The sequence below is a fragment of the Nelumbo nucifera genome, chromosome 1 (assembly GCF_055504915.1).
Source record: "Nelumbo nucifera cultivar China Antique chromosome 1, China Antique-T2T, whole genome shotgun sequence".
NCBI classification, from domain to species: domain Eukaryota; kingdom Viridiplantae; phylum Streptophyta; class Magnoliopsida; order Proteales; family Nelumbonaceae; genus Nelumbo; species Nelumbo nucifera.
The window spans coordinates 105417465-105432253 of NC_142649.1; the positions used below are offsets into that span (position 1 = coordinate 105417465).

Consider the following 14789-nt stretch of genomic DNA (forward strand, 5'->3'; position numbering starts at 1 on the left):
CTTCCAGCCCCATAGGACTAAGCCCGTAGACAACCCTTCGTCCATCCACAATTAGAAGATCAAGTTCTTCTTCCTATCTTGCCCCGAGGGTTAGTCTTTCAAGTTGGGATGGGGAGAGGCTTGCCTGATGGTGGAGAAGAGTGCCCCCTACTTTGGAACGAGGAGGCTGCTGATCTAGCTCACCTACTCGTGCTGGGGAGAGTCCGAGTCCAGCCCTTGGTGGAGGAGGAGCTCCCGCTGGTGTTTGCGGGGCTTAGTCCTGCTCCCCTCGGTAGGATTGTAGCTTTTTTAACATGCTCCCTTCATCTTCGGCTTGCTGTACTGACGTCTTCTTGTTTATTTGCAGAGGTACCAATGGATACCAAGAATCTCCTGATAGAGAAGGTGCGGGCCAAGTAGAGGGCTCAGGCCCAAAAGAAGGCCGGAGGGCAAACTCCCAAGGGCCTGACCGAGGGGAAGCCTATAAGGAGCGACTGGGTTCCCGCCCCTTGATCAAGGGGAAACGCACAACAAGTCCCTATCAACCGAGGGGACAAGGGTAAGAAGCTAGAAGACGAAGGCGACAAGAGGACGGTAGATCGCGCGAAGAGGCCCGTGGAAGGGATCGAAGCCGGTCAGATGAGGCCGGTTCCTACAGCCGAGGCTTGGAAGAAGAGGTCAGCCGAGGGGACACCGAAGGGTTAGCCGCCGACGAGCTCATCAAGAGCACCCTGCCGGGGGTGCTATGCAGAAGAGGCCCCCTACAAAGGGGCACCCCAGGGGGACTGCATCTGGCTCCACTTCCTTGCAAGGGGCTGCCAAAGAGGGCGAGCAGCCCTCGAAAGTTTTCCGCCCCAATGGTCCGTCCACGAGGGGGATTCCATTACAGAGAAGGGGGTCGGGGAAGGCCTTGGTAAGCGGGGCGATTTTGCCGAGGGTTTGCTTTGAGATGATGCAAAGTGACCCCCAGTTTGTTTACAACGAGGGGCTTTACCACGTGGCCAAGGTACGTTCCTTGCCCTTTTCTCTTCGTGATTTCCCTTTTCTTGTTGCGGCGTTACTGATGGCACTTGATGCAAGTCTGTCGTCACTTTGTCGGCCTAGGAGATCAAATGGGCCCTACCTTGGAGCGCCTAGAGCACTTGAAGAAGATCAATGAGGGGCTCCAGGTGCTGCAATTGTCGAGAGCAGCCGGGACAAGTTCAAGTCTGCCCACAAGGACGAGTAGCAGCTCCAGGTGACCCTGGAGGATGACCTGAAGGCTGCGAAGGCTCACCTTGACAAGTTGAAGGAGGCGCTGAAGACATCTAAGGAGGAGAGGGCTCGTCTCGACAGCCTCTCCATAGAGTCCAGCCGGAGGGCGAAGTAGGCTGAGGAGCGAGCAGCCGAGGCAGACAAGTAAGCGGTTGGGGTTGAGAAACTGGCGTCTGAGGCCGAGAGGCGGGTGGCCGAAGCGATGGAGACTTTCAAGCGGTCTCTTGAGTACCAGCATGCCCTCGCTAAGTATGCTTCTACGAGCTATTTGGACGGGATCAAGGATACCAAGAGGGCCATCCAGCAAGTGATGCCCGAGTTTGATGTTGACAGGCTAAAGGTGATCTCCGACTCTCCTTCGGCTTCGATTGCGGTTGTTGATGAGGCTGCTAAAGGCATCGAGGTCTCCACTCCCCCTCCTCCGGCCGGTGGTGACGCATAGTGGGGCTCTTTTGGCCTTCTCTGCTTTCTTTCTCTTTTTTTTGTGATTGTAAATGTATTCGGCCTTAGAGACCTTAAAACATCTCAATACTTGAAGTATAATGAAAAACTAGACATTCTTTTTGTACATTGTGTTCTTTTTGTTCCGTGCATCATGTTCTCCCTTTCTTTCTTCTTTCTTTACTTCTTCTTTCTTCCTTCTTCGCCGAGGGGTCCCTGCCTCTTCCAACGATGAGACCACAAGGCACACAAAAAGTAGCTTGTGTTGGCTCGTTATACGCACGCCTTAGGTTGTTAGGAGGGAGAGGCTGAAGTAGAGCCGCGTGACCGAAGTGTGGCTCACCTAGCCTAATTCCCTCTAAGTGTTCACTAGGCAAGGCCAAGGTGGCCTACTAAAATGTGGGGGAGAGGCCAAGGTAGAGCTGAAGCTTGCCTGGCTCCCTTCCTCCCGTGGTTGCTTAGGCAAAGCCGAGATGGCTTAACGAACTTTGGGAGATGGGCTGAGGCAAAGCTGAAGCTTGCCTGGCTCCCGTCTCTCTGAGTGGTTATTTCGACGAAGCCGAGGTGACGCTTTAAGGAGGTTGGGGTCTCGAGCTGAGGTGAACCACCGAGTTAGTTGGGGTTGCCGCCTTTAGTTAATCGTGCTAAGTGTATAAGACCAAGAGGCCATCGACGCCGAGGCGGGTAGTGAGGCGTGCGAGGCCTCGGCCTTCCTGGAGTAATTTGGCAAGGTGTTAGGGTGTTCGCTATTTGTAATATGCCCTAGCGACGATCCGACGCAAGCGTATGGTCCTCGAGAGAGGCTATGCGTCTCGACTAGTCGCAAAGCCGATGGGTCTTAGAGACTTAGTGAGAACACGCGCTAAGCTTTGAGCCGAAGAGGAACTTTGCTTCATTCATTCATTACTTCATAAAAAAATTACACTCATCTATAGTACATCTGGAGGTTCTCTGAGTTCCACGTCCAAGGGATGGGTCTTCCATCTAAATGTTCCAAATGAAAGGTGCTGGGGTCGACGAGTTGCTTGATCCTGTAGGGGCTTTCCCAGTTGTGGCCCATCTTTCCCACACTAGGTTTGGGGTCCATGACCTTCCTAAGGACGAGGTTTCCCTCTCAGTAGCATTTTTCTTTCACTTTTGAGTTGTAGTAGCGGGCCACTCTTTGCTGGTAAGCAACTACCCTGATCTATGCTTGCTCTCGAGCTTCTTCCAGCAAGTCTAAGTTTTCTCTAAGTGCTTCATTGTTCTCGGCTTCGCTGTACACTTCAGTTCAGAGCATCAGCTAGACGATCTCTATTGGGATAACTACTTTTGTACCGTAGGTTAGGCCGAACGGGATCTTTCCCGTGGCTGTTTGAGGTGTGGTTTGCTATGTCTAGAGGATACTATGTAACTCATCAGCCCATAAGGCTTTGGCTCGGTCTAGCCTAGTCTTCAGTCCATTCAAGATTGTTCTGTTGGTGACCTTGGCTAGGCCATTTGTTTGGGGGTAGCCCACCGAGGTGTATTGCTGCTTGATGCTGAGGGACGCACACTACTCCCAAAACTTGGCATTGTCAAATTGCTTCCTGTTGTTGGTGACTAGCATGTGGGGGAGGCCAAAGCAGAAAATAACGTTCTTCTAGAAGAAGCTCTGAACTGCTCGAGTTGTAATGGTAGCCAGGGGTTCGGCTTCTACCCACTTGGTGAAGTAGTCCACAGCGACGACGAGGTATTTCCTATCCCCCGTTGCTTGAGGAAAGGGGCCGAGGAGGTCCATCCCCCACTTGGCAAAGGGCCAAGGGCTGCTAAGAGCCGAGAGGGTGGTGGCAAGCTGATGGCACAAGTTGGCATGTCTCTGGCATTGGTCACACTTCTATACTAGCTCGGCTGCGTCTTTATGAAGGGTCGGCCAAAAGTACCCCTACCTTAGTGTTTTTTGGGATAGGGCTTGGACGCCGAGGTGGTTACCGCAGATACCTTCGTGAATTTCTCAGAGCACGTATTCGCCTTCCTCCTGACGGAGGCATTGAAGGTAAGGCAAAGTGAAGGATCTTCTGTACAATTTTCCCTCCAGTAGGATGTAGTGGGCTGCTTGACGTTGGGTCCATCCATCATGGCTCAGCCTCTACTGTGAACACTTGGGCTTCTTCTTTGGAGGGCTGATGTAGCTTCTCCACGTGGACAGTGCAGTCGAGGGCTGCATTCGAGGTGCTTGCCAATTTAGAAAGGGCTTCAGCTCTTGCATTTTTGGTTCGTAGGACTTGCTGCAGGGAGAAGCATTGGAAGCGGCGGGCCAGTTCTTGGACTTTGGCGAGGTACTTGGACATACTTTGCTCTCTAGCCTTGTAGTTTCCATTGACTTGATTCACCACTAGTTGCGAGTCGCTGAAGACTTCGATATGTAAGGAATCGAGGTTCCTGGCAAGCTGCAAACCAACGAGGAGGGCCTCGTACTTGGCCTCATTATTGGATGCAGGGAAGTCGAACTTTAGCCCATACTCTATGATTGCATTGTCTGGGGTGAGAAGGATGAGGCCTACTCTGCTTCCTTTGGTGTTGGAGGAACTATCCACAAAGAGTGTCCACATGGGGTGAGTCCCCTCGGCCAGGTGATCCCCTTCAACATCTTCGAAGGCTCGGTTGAGGGTTCGACTGAAGGTGCATTCTGCTACGAAGTCTGCTAGGGCTTTTGCTTTGATAGCGGGCCTCAGCTAGTATTGTATGTCAAATTCAGACAGCTCAATGGCCCATTTGGTCAGGCGCCCCGAGGTCTCAGGTTTGGTGAGGACATCCCTAAGGGGATGGTTTATCAGGACTATTATAGTGTGAGCTTAAAAGTACAGCCTGAGCTTTCTAGCCGAGACCACAAGGGTGAAGGCCAATTTCTCCACTTTGGGATATTTAGTTTCAGCATCACAGAGGACCTTGTTGATGTAGTATATCGACTTTTGAGCTCCGTCTTCTTTTATCAGCACTGAGCTGATTGCCTCGTCCCTGGCCGATAAGTATAGGTAGAGGGTCTCTCTTGGGGACGACCGAGTGAGGAGGGGAGGTGAGGTGAGGTAGGCCTTTAGCTCGTCAAAGGCTTGCTGGAATTCTTTCGTCCACTGAAATTCCTTCAACCTTTTGATGGCACGGAAGAAAGGAAGGCAGTGGCCAGCCGACTTCGACATGAAGTGACTGAGAGCAGCTATTCAGCCGGTTAGTCTCTAAGTCCCCTTTACCGACTAAGGTGCTGTCATGTCCAGTATGGCTTGTATCTTGTCAGGGTTGGCTTCGACGCCTCTTTGAGTAACGATGAAGCCCAAAAATTTGCCTGAAGTGACGCCGAAGGCACACTTTTTGGGATTGAGTTTCATGTTGAACTTCTGCAAGGTGTCGATGGTCTTGGCCAAGTCCAACGTGTGCATCTCGGCTTTCAGGCTCTTTACCACCATATCATCTATGTAGGCTTAGACATTGCTCCCCATCTAATCTTTAAACACTTTGTTGACAGGGCACTGGTAGGTGGCCCTTGCATTCTTGAGGCCAAAGGTTATCACTTTGTAGTAGTAAATGCCGTGCTGGGTGATGAACGAGGTTTTCTCCTTGTCCTTTGGAGGCATCTTTATTTGGTTGTATCTAGAGAAGACATCAATGAAGCTGAGTAGCTCGTACCCTGTAGTGGCATCAACGAGGTGGTCTATCTTGGGTAAAGGAAAACTATCTTCCGGTCAGGCTCAGTTGAGGTCTGTGAAGTCAATACAGATCCGCCATTTCCCGTTAGCTTTCTTCACCAAAACCAAATTTGACAACCAGTTAGGGTAATGTACCTCTTAGATGAAGCTGGTATCGAGTAGCTTATCGACTTCCTCTCCTATGGCCTTCCATCACTTCGGTGCAAAGTTCCTCTTCTTTTATCGAACTGGCCTAGAGCTTGGGTCCACGCTCAACCTGTGAGTGATGACCGATAGGTCAACTCCGGGCATATCTATGGTGGACCAGTCAAATACGTCGGCATTAGGTTTGAGGGAACTTACCAGCTTGGATAGGCGTTCAGGGGGAAGGTTGGATTCGACGCGGACTATCTTCTCAGGCTCGACCTCGTCTAGGAGAACCGAGACGAGGCCCTCGGTTGGTTGGCCTCGGCTCGCTGGTTCCTCCCTGAGGTCGAAGCCTTCTAGTGGAAATGCTACCTTGTTCTTGCCTTTCAGTGTTGCTACATGGCACTAGCGGGCTACTTGTTGGTCCCCTCGAACAACTTCGACGCCGTGCTTGGTGGGGAACTTGTGGGCGAGGTGATATGAAGAGGTGGTCACCCTTAGCGCGTGAAGGGTCAGTCTCCCCATGATTGTATTGTAGGGCGAGCCGATCCTCATGACCAAGAACTCGTTCATCCTTGTGACTTGCTTGGGCTTTGTCCCTACCGTAATTGGTAGGTTAATTTTTCCCTCCGGTCTGACCACATTTCCGGAGAAGCCGACCAGTGGGACTTCAGCTGGCTAGAGGCACTCAGGCGCGATATTCATCTTCTGAAAGGCTTCGTAGAAGAGGATGTCAACTGAGGAGCCCGTGTCGACGAGGATCCTCTTAACATCGAAGTTTGCGATGACGGGCGAGATCACCAAGGCGACATCATGGGGGACTACAACCCCTTTAAGTCCTCATCCGTAAAGGAGAGGGTTTCCCGCTACTTCAGCTTCTTGGAGGCAAGCCCTTGGATGTTTAGATGCCTAGTGTAGGCCTTGCAGGCCGAGGCCAAGGCTCCACCCGAGGCCATACCCTCGGCAATGACGTTGATGACGCCGATTATTTGCTGGTGTTGGTGTTGCTGAGGAGACGAGGTGTCCGCTTCTCCCCCGACATATTTCTTGAGGTGGCCACGGCGGATGAGGGACTCTATCTCGTTCTTGAGATCATAGCAGTCCTCGGTGTCATGGCCGGTCCCCCAGTGGTACTTGCAGTACTTTTTTGGATTTCCCCTCTTGTGCTTCCTCTTCATCTTCTCTGGCCACTTCATGAACTTCTCTTCCCTGATCTATATCAGTATCTGCGTTCGGGTGGAATTGAGTGGCATGTATTGGTTGTAAGCCAGGGCTGAGGCTGATGGCTTCTTATGGTCCTTGCGGTTGTTGTTGTTGTGGTGGTGGTTGTCTCTGCCCTTCTTCTTCTTCTTCTCAAGGGGCCCATTGTAGTGCTCGACTTCTCTTTCTTGGTGTTCCTCGACCAAAGCCTCTTCGGCCACAATATACCTTTGGGCCTTTTTGAGGAACTCTAGCTTTGTCTTCGACGGGGTTTTGGCGACCGAGCATTTTAGGGCCGAGCTGATGCAGAGTCCATTAATGGTTGCGTGCATAGAGACCATAGAGTCGAGGTCACGAACCTCAAGCTCTTCCTTTTTGAAGTGGTCGATGTAGGACCGCAGACTCTCTCCCTACTTTTGATTGACAGATATCAGCGAAACGACGCTCTTTTGGCATCACCTACTACTGATGAAGTGAGCAGGAAATAAATTGGCGAACTGCTTCCACGAACTGATTGACCGAGGTGGGAGGCTGGAGAACCAACGACGGGCGGCTCCTCTGAAGGTGGCCTGGAAAGTCCGGTACGTCAAGGTGTCGGAATACCTATAAAGTATCATGAGCGCTCTAAAGCTCTCTAGGTGGTCTTTAGGGTCCGAGGTCCCGTCGTACATTTCCAATGTAGGGGCCTTAAAGTGCTGGGGGAGAGGCTCGGAGATGATATTTGGGGTGAAGGCATCCATTCTCCCCATCGGATTGCTTTGGTCTGCCGTGGCATTAGCTCGGTTCTCTTGGACTTGGCAGAGCTCATCCTTGATGGCCCTGAGTGCGGCTCGCAACTCAGCAATCCGAGGGTCGGATGGGGCTTATTGCCCATCTTTATCTTCACAGGCATGGTGGGGATCTACACGAACTTCGGAATACTCTGAGACAGGTCCGCATGCCTCCCGTCTAGCACGACGATCATTTAGGACGTTGACCTTCGACCCTTGAGTGGGCGCTATGACGGCCATGGTGTCCGCCCTCGTCCCGGGGGTTTTCCCTCTGGTGGCGATGATGTTGCTCAGAAGGTTGGTAGCTGTCTTCGGACCGCGTCGGCTCTTCCTCCCTTCGGCTGGGAGGTCCTTCATTTCTTCGTGGTGGGATGGCGGGTCGGTTGATGCCGGACTTAGTGGACTCGGCCTGCTAGGGGTTGGCTAGGCCGAGTGCTGGGGGCTCGACATGCTCATGTCGGTCCTGGTGATCTAACACCCCGGTAGGGCAGTCGCCTCAAGAGGGACCTCTTGCCTAGGGGTAGGATTATTCCATGCATTGCGTGAGGTGTTCTTGATGGTCGAGGACGACTTGGAACTATTCATTCGTGACCAGGTTCTAGGGGTTCTTGGCTCTTCGTACCATGGCGATCAAAGCTTAGGAGATTTTAAGTTTGTAGAGTTTTAGGGGATCATCTTAGCAATGTATCCCACAGACGACACTAATTATTGCTACCCGGTTTGGCCGAGTGCAACAAGGTAAATTCACTCCCGAGCGAAGGCTTTGATGGTTCAGAGGAGGTACGCCGACGCCGAGGACTATAGGTCAAGGCGGATTATTCTCTTTGAATACTGTAGGAGTCGAGGGTTTATGGCCGAGGGCTGTTGACTAAGTGGCAGAGTCCCTTGAAATCTGAGGTACTACAAGACAAGAAGTGTTAGAGGTACTACAAGACAAGAAGTCCCTTGAAATGATTATTTCTGAATTATTAATTACCATTATAAAAATCATTATTAATTATCATTCAAAATTAATAATGAGAAATACTATCAGTAATTAGTTAATATCAGTAATTAAGTATTAGCAATAATTATTATAAGAAATTATTATCAATAATTAATTTTTATTAGTAATTAATATCTAAAATTAATTAATTAATTAGAAGTCATTAATTATTACCAGTACCCCCTCTCTTTCAAAAAGTTGACTCATCATCATCATCATCATCATCACTAACAACAACTTGATAAATACATAATTTGATAAAAGTAGGTAAATATCATTAATTTATTTATTTTTTATCTTTTGGAAAATTGAATAAGAGAAAAATAAAATGGTTAGCATTACAAAAGAAAAATTATTTGGATTTTTCAAAAAAAAATATTGAACATAAAAAACCAATTATTCAAAAATAAGGTCATTAATCAAAGAGTAATTAAAATTATTCAGTAAATAATAAATTTAAGAAATTAAAATTAATAATTAATTATCTTTCCGATTAAAATGGGTAATTTCAGCAAATAATTTTAAATAATTAAAATTTTCTATTAAATTTTTTAATAATAACCAGTATTATTAATAGATTAATAATATATTAATTATTATGAAATCGGTAATAATAATAAGTATATTATTATCAACTAATAATATATTCTTATTATGTGTGTATTGATTTTGAAATTAGTAATATCAATGTATTATTATTATTCCTACTATTATTATTTTTTTATTTTTATTTTTTAAGTAATTAATTTGTTATAATTACGATTTTTAGTTAATTCATAAAATAATATTTTGTTTTATAATTCTTTAAGTTTAACAATATTGAATAATTGAAAGTTTTATAATTTAACTTTCACTAAATGAAGTGTTTATTGGAGAATAATAATAGTATTAATTATAAATATGTAAAACTAATTATATATTTATAAAATAATTAATATGAATTTAATGTTAATATAAAATGATTATATCCCAATTAATAATTAACATTATTAAAATACTCATTAATTATCATTAATTAATTAACATTCCGAAGTAATAATTATCATTATTAGTATTAGTAATAATTAATTATAATTATTGATAATAATAATGTAACTATATTAATTAATATAATATTATTAATTATAATTACTTATAATAATAATATAATTAATTATTTCATATAAATGTATGAATTATATTTTCTGATAATAATTATAATTTAAATAATTAAAATTAAATATTTATTTTCAAAATAATTAATATTAGTTAATATAAATGTAAAATGATTATTTCCGAATTATTAATTACCAATATGAAAATATTTATTAATTATCATTTTAAATTAATAATGAGCAATACTGTCAGTAATTAAGTATTAGCAGTAATTATTATAAGAAATTATTTTTCCAAATTAATAATGAGCAATATTATCACTAATTAATTATTATCAGAAATTAAGTAATGGCAGTAATTATTATAAGAAATTATTTTCAGTAATTAATTATTATCGGTGAGTAATTATTATTAGTAATTAATAGCTGGAATTAATTAATTAGAAGTAGTTAACAATAATTAATTAGTAATTAACAATAATTATTTGCTGTACTTAGTTAATTAGAAGTAGATTATTATTAGTAATCAATAACTGGAATTAATTAATTAGTTTAGCAGTTAACAGTAATTAATAGCATAGTTTCCTTTTTTTTAGTAAATGATTAAAAGTGGAAACTTCCCATTTCTCACAACTCTGCATGGTGGTCGACTCCACTCTGCATGTTAGTGGACTCTTTTCTTTAAGTACTACTAATTAGAATTTGACACATGTTTTATGGGCTCTATTCTTGAACTATCACTAATCAGAATTTGACATGTATTCATTTTGTTTAAGTCTTTGGAATGACAGGTGTATGAATAGAAAAAAGTCACATGTCTGACTAAAAGAAAGCTTTATCCTTAAATCATTCCTTTAATATATATATAGATTAGATATCCAAGAACGTTCCCAACAGCCAATGAAGGTTTTTCTGATTTGTTAACAAAGCACACTATTTAAGCCCGTTCATGGCTTCAGCTTTGATTGAACCACTTTTACTTTGAAGAAGCTACAAAAACTACTTTTAATTACCTAAAATTCAATTGTTTAGCTGGATTAAATTGTACTTGAGTTTTTTAAAATTTTCATCAAACATAGTTGCAGTTTCAAGACACTTGTGATAATGCGTTGTTACGTTTTATATACGTGGTATAATTATGGGCCCCACTTATCTGATTTGGTTGTACACGTGAGGCCATGTTATCCCCAGGTGTACTGTTCTATCTGAATTTGCCACTTGTTTGTTTCGCGGCTCCACGGATCAAGCAGGAGTGACCGGGCGAGGTCGTCTTTGAACCAGCTGAACCGAGGTGCCGAGATCAAATTTTAGAAAACTTCAAATGAAGTTTTTTGGTCTTTCCATGTGATAAATACATTCTGAACATATTTTTAAAAGTCCACACATAGACTGAACGGCTTACTAAACCGTTTTTATCTGCTTTAAAATTAAAACCCAAAAATTCAATGTGTCTTTAAACTATTGAAAGATCTTTTTAAAAGAACTTGTGAAACAAAACCTTAGGCTTTCTGTGTAGATCCAGCATCTTGCAAAGCCAAAGGCCACTTCATAATTAATACCCTCTCAAACAGGCACTTGGATAAAGAGCCTTTTCCTCAAAATAAGGTCAGGTGGGAAGCTTCGGCCCCATGGACTATTTCATGGCTTATCCATGTCATCCAATGGGTTGAAGACCTTCTAGTTCTGGATTTGCAACCGGTCAGGTAGGAAGCTTCTTACATAATACATAATGGTTATTTTTGTTTTCCGGTTCTTAGAAATATTGATTTTGTCAAATACAATTAAACGCATGTTTTGATAGGTGTTGATTGGTCTAACTACCACAAATATGAAAAAATATTCATTTCAATTTTTTTTTGCCCAAGTATTCCAAGAAGAATATTCTTTCGTAAGTAATTTTTATATTGAAAAAACAAAAGCAAAGTTGGCCCGCCATAGTTGATTTGCAAAACGTTCCAATGGACGCTGACATAGGGCTGATGTGAACTGTGAGATTGAATGCATAATTAAACCTGAATATTCTTTGTTTTGTTTTGTGTTTTTGTTGAAAAGCAATTCACTACCATAATTAAACCTGAATATTTTTTGTTAAAAAATAAATAAACGAGAAAGTAGGGAACAAAAGATATTCTCTCGAAAACAGAGAGAGCCAGATTTGTTTCCAACTCTCCACTGCTTTATTTTTATGTAGAGAAAATAAAAAATGTTAAAAGGAAAAAATATTACATTATTATTTTGTTATATATATTTTCTTTGGCTGCATTTGTTTTAGATGTAAATTCAGTTTTATATTGATGGAAAATGTGAACCGGTTTAGTTGTCAATGGAAATTGAGATCGGTAAATTTTGAAAATTTACACCAACCATATTTAATTGTCAAGATGTAAATTCGATGAGATTATTTGTGAGTGTTTGGATAGACATCGGTGTGAATTTCCAACCCAATTTTTATTGCTGTTAATCAATGGATTTTGCGCCATTTTGGAGTAATTCTCCACTTATGACTTACGAACAACAGGAGAAAACTAACTCCAATTCAATCAATTGAATAGATGAGAACACAGAGAAAGAAAATAACTCACTTTTCTCCCCTTCTTGAATCGAAAAGCTTGGGCTGATGCTCGGAATAGGCTGAGGACAACTTTGTAGCTTCGCTTTCTAGACAAGCTGGCAGATGGAAGAGTTCATTGTGGCCGAGGTCAGCTGAGTTCAAGGAGGGTTGAGGCCAAGGACCAGTGGGGTCTGAGGTGGGCCGGGGCCGAGGACCAATGGAGTCCGAGGAGGGTTGAGGCCAATGACCAGTGGAATCCAAGAAGTGCCGAAGCTGAGGACAAGTGGAATCCGAGGAGTGCCGAGGCCGAGGACCTACAAAGAAGGGGGCGCCAGAGGCCCCGAGCGCTAGCCCGAGGTGGGGACTCTGACGATCAAGTTAGCGAGGGCGTACCAAAGAGGGCAGATGAGGCCTGAGTAGTAGCTTAGACGAGGTCGCCCAGGAACTAGAGAGCTTGGAGTAGTGGGTTTCCAACTCAGGTTTTTTAGATGATTACCTTGAGGGGGATAGCACCTATTTATACTTGAGACCACTTGGAGATAGATGGACGTGGACGATCAGGATGCCATTCAGCCCTGGGAGTGTAGCCATCCGAGGTCGTCGTGTGGCCGTGCCATTGGTCCCGTGCTGCACACCGTGCTCAACTGCGTATCGGCGTGCTACTGGCTTGCCTAAAGTGCCTACATCATTTGCCCCCCTCTCGAGGCCGTGGTGGAGGTCTTGGCTGAGGACCTCGGTTTCGGCCAAAGAGAGTGTGCCATCCTTGATGGGAGGCGCTGAGTGGTCTTCTTTGGCGAGGGCCTCGGCTACAGCCAAGCTGGTGAGAACGACCTTCTGGCATGGAGGTGCTGGGGCCGAGGACCTATGGGGCTTGAGGGCTGTTGAGGCTGAGGACTTGTGGAGTCTGAGGAGTGTTGAGGCCGAGGACCTGTGGAGTCCGAGGATTGCTGAGGCTAAGGACCTATGGAGCTTGAAGGCTGCTCAGGTCGAGGACCTGTGGAGCCCGAGGACTGTTGAGGCTGAGAACCTGTGGAGTTCAAGGATTGTTGAGGCCGAAGACCTGTGGAGTCCGAAGGCTGTTGAGCCGAGGACCTGTGAAGCCTGAGGGTTGTTAAGGCCGAGGACTTGTGAAGCCTAAGGGCCGGCGAGGAGGGGTTCGTATCCGTTGAGAGGTGAGCAGAGGGGGTAGCCGAGGTGTGACCGTCGAGGGGCCGCTACAGTGTGATAAAGGGGCAACCGAGGTGAGGCCGCCATCCGAAGTGACAATGCCCCGAGCCGAGGAGGTGAGATCTCTAGCAAGGAGGGGTGCGCGTTCGTCGAGAGGCGGGCATAGGGGGTAGCTGAGGTGTGGTCGCTGATGGGCAGCCGAGGTGTGGCAGAGAGGGCAGCCGAGGTGTGGCAGAGGGGGCAACTAAGGTGTGGCCGCCGAGGTGTGACCGTTGGGGTGTGACCGCTGAGGTGCGACTGTTGGGGTGTGCAAGCTGTCTGGTTGATTTGCAACTACCGCTACAGAATTTGAATTCTGGATCCTTTTTTTTTCTTTTATTTCCCTTGTTGATTCCCACACTTTATTAAATAAGACAATAAATAAAAATCAGAATTTAATAAAGTATGGGAATCAACAAGGGAAATAAAAGAAATAAAAAAACGATCCAGAATCTGGATCCGATAGTGGTAGTTGCAGATCGGCCAGACAGCTTGTAGAAACCCCTCCTGACAAGAATCGGATGTCCGTCCTTTCTACAACCCTCAAACCCCTCGAGACACCTTAGCGTTGAACCAAACGAATTCAAATCTGCAAAACAGAGAAATGAACAAGAATTAAATCTAAAAGATTGCAGAAATAAAAATAACAGAGAAGAAAATAAAGAAAAGAAAAGAATGGTTGATCAGATCCAGTGGCGGTAATTGTAGAATGGTTGAACAGCTTGCAGGAACCCCTCCTTACAAGATCTGGGTGTCCTCCCCTTCTACAACCCTTGAATTCCTCAAAAAACCTTAGCCTTGTTAACTGGGTGAATTGACCAACCCCTTCTCTAGGGCACCCGGGGTCCTTTTTATAGAGAATGGTGGATATAACTGGAATTAGAGAGAAAGAGGGGGGTGGATGTTGGGTTTTAGCAAAAATATGGGTGCCCTAGGGTTTAGAATGAAGGGTTAGGATGGTTCTAAGGTGATCCTAAGGCTGAAAAGAAAAGGAGAAAGCACCCAATATTATGTAAGGCTGAGATTTAATGGCTAAATGTTGAATGGTGAAGATTAGAAGTTAGGTGGCTCGTAGGGTTAGAATGCTAAAAAGAGAGTGCCCTAGAATGGATGGTGGGGATTAGAAGGGATGGAAGGTGAGGATTTAGCAGTTAGGGGTGGCTAGGGTTTGTTAAGAGTGAAAAGAATGGGTAGGCACCCTAGGGTTTGCTAAGGTGTGGGTAGTATGCTAATACAGTGGGAGGGGTGTCAAACTGGGTTTAGCAGGTAGGAGGCGCCCTCCTGCTTTCAGTTTTTCACAAAAACACCTCATCTCTCAGCTGGACTCCACACCAGTTTCCCAAAATCTGCATTTCAGCCATGAAAACTTTCCAGTTTTCCCCAGAATTTGCATAGAGACCCTTAGAGGCCACAACATTGCATTTAATTGGGAAAATGACACATCTTGACTATTCTAAGGCCGAAAATACCCCTGAATTGATGCCCTTAAGGCATCAAAGCGCAGAGTTATCACACCCCCAACTT

General features: G+C 45.0%; 1 protein-coding gene across 1 annotated transcript; it reads right to left on the reverse strand.

Annotated features, from left to right (window-relative positions):
* Positions 1–3767: 3767 nt before the first annotated feature.
* Positions 3768–4829, reverse strand: LOC148803658 (uncharacterized). Its single transcript, XM_088897053.1, has 2 exons — positions 4521–4829; positions 3768–4367 (listed from the first exon to the last, which is right to left on the reverse strand). The coding sequence occupies exons 1-2, from the start codon at positions 4827–4829 to the stop codon at positions 3768–3770; spliced, it is 909 nt and encodes a 302-aa protein (XP_088753179.1).
* Positions 4830–14789: the final 9960 nt, after the last annotated feature.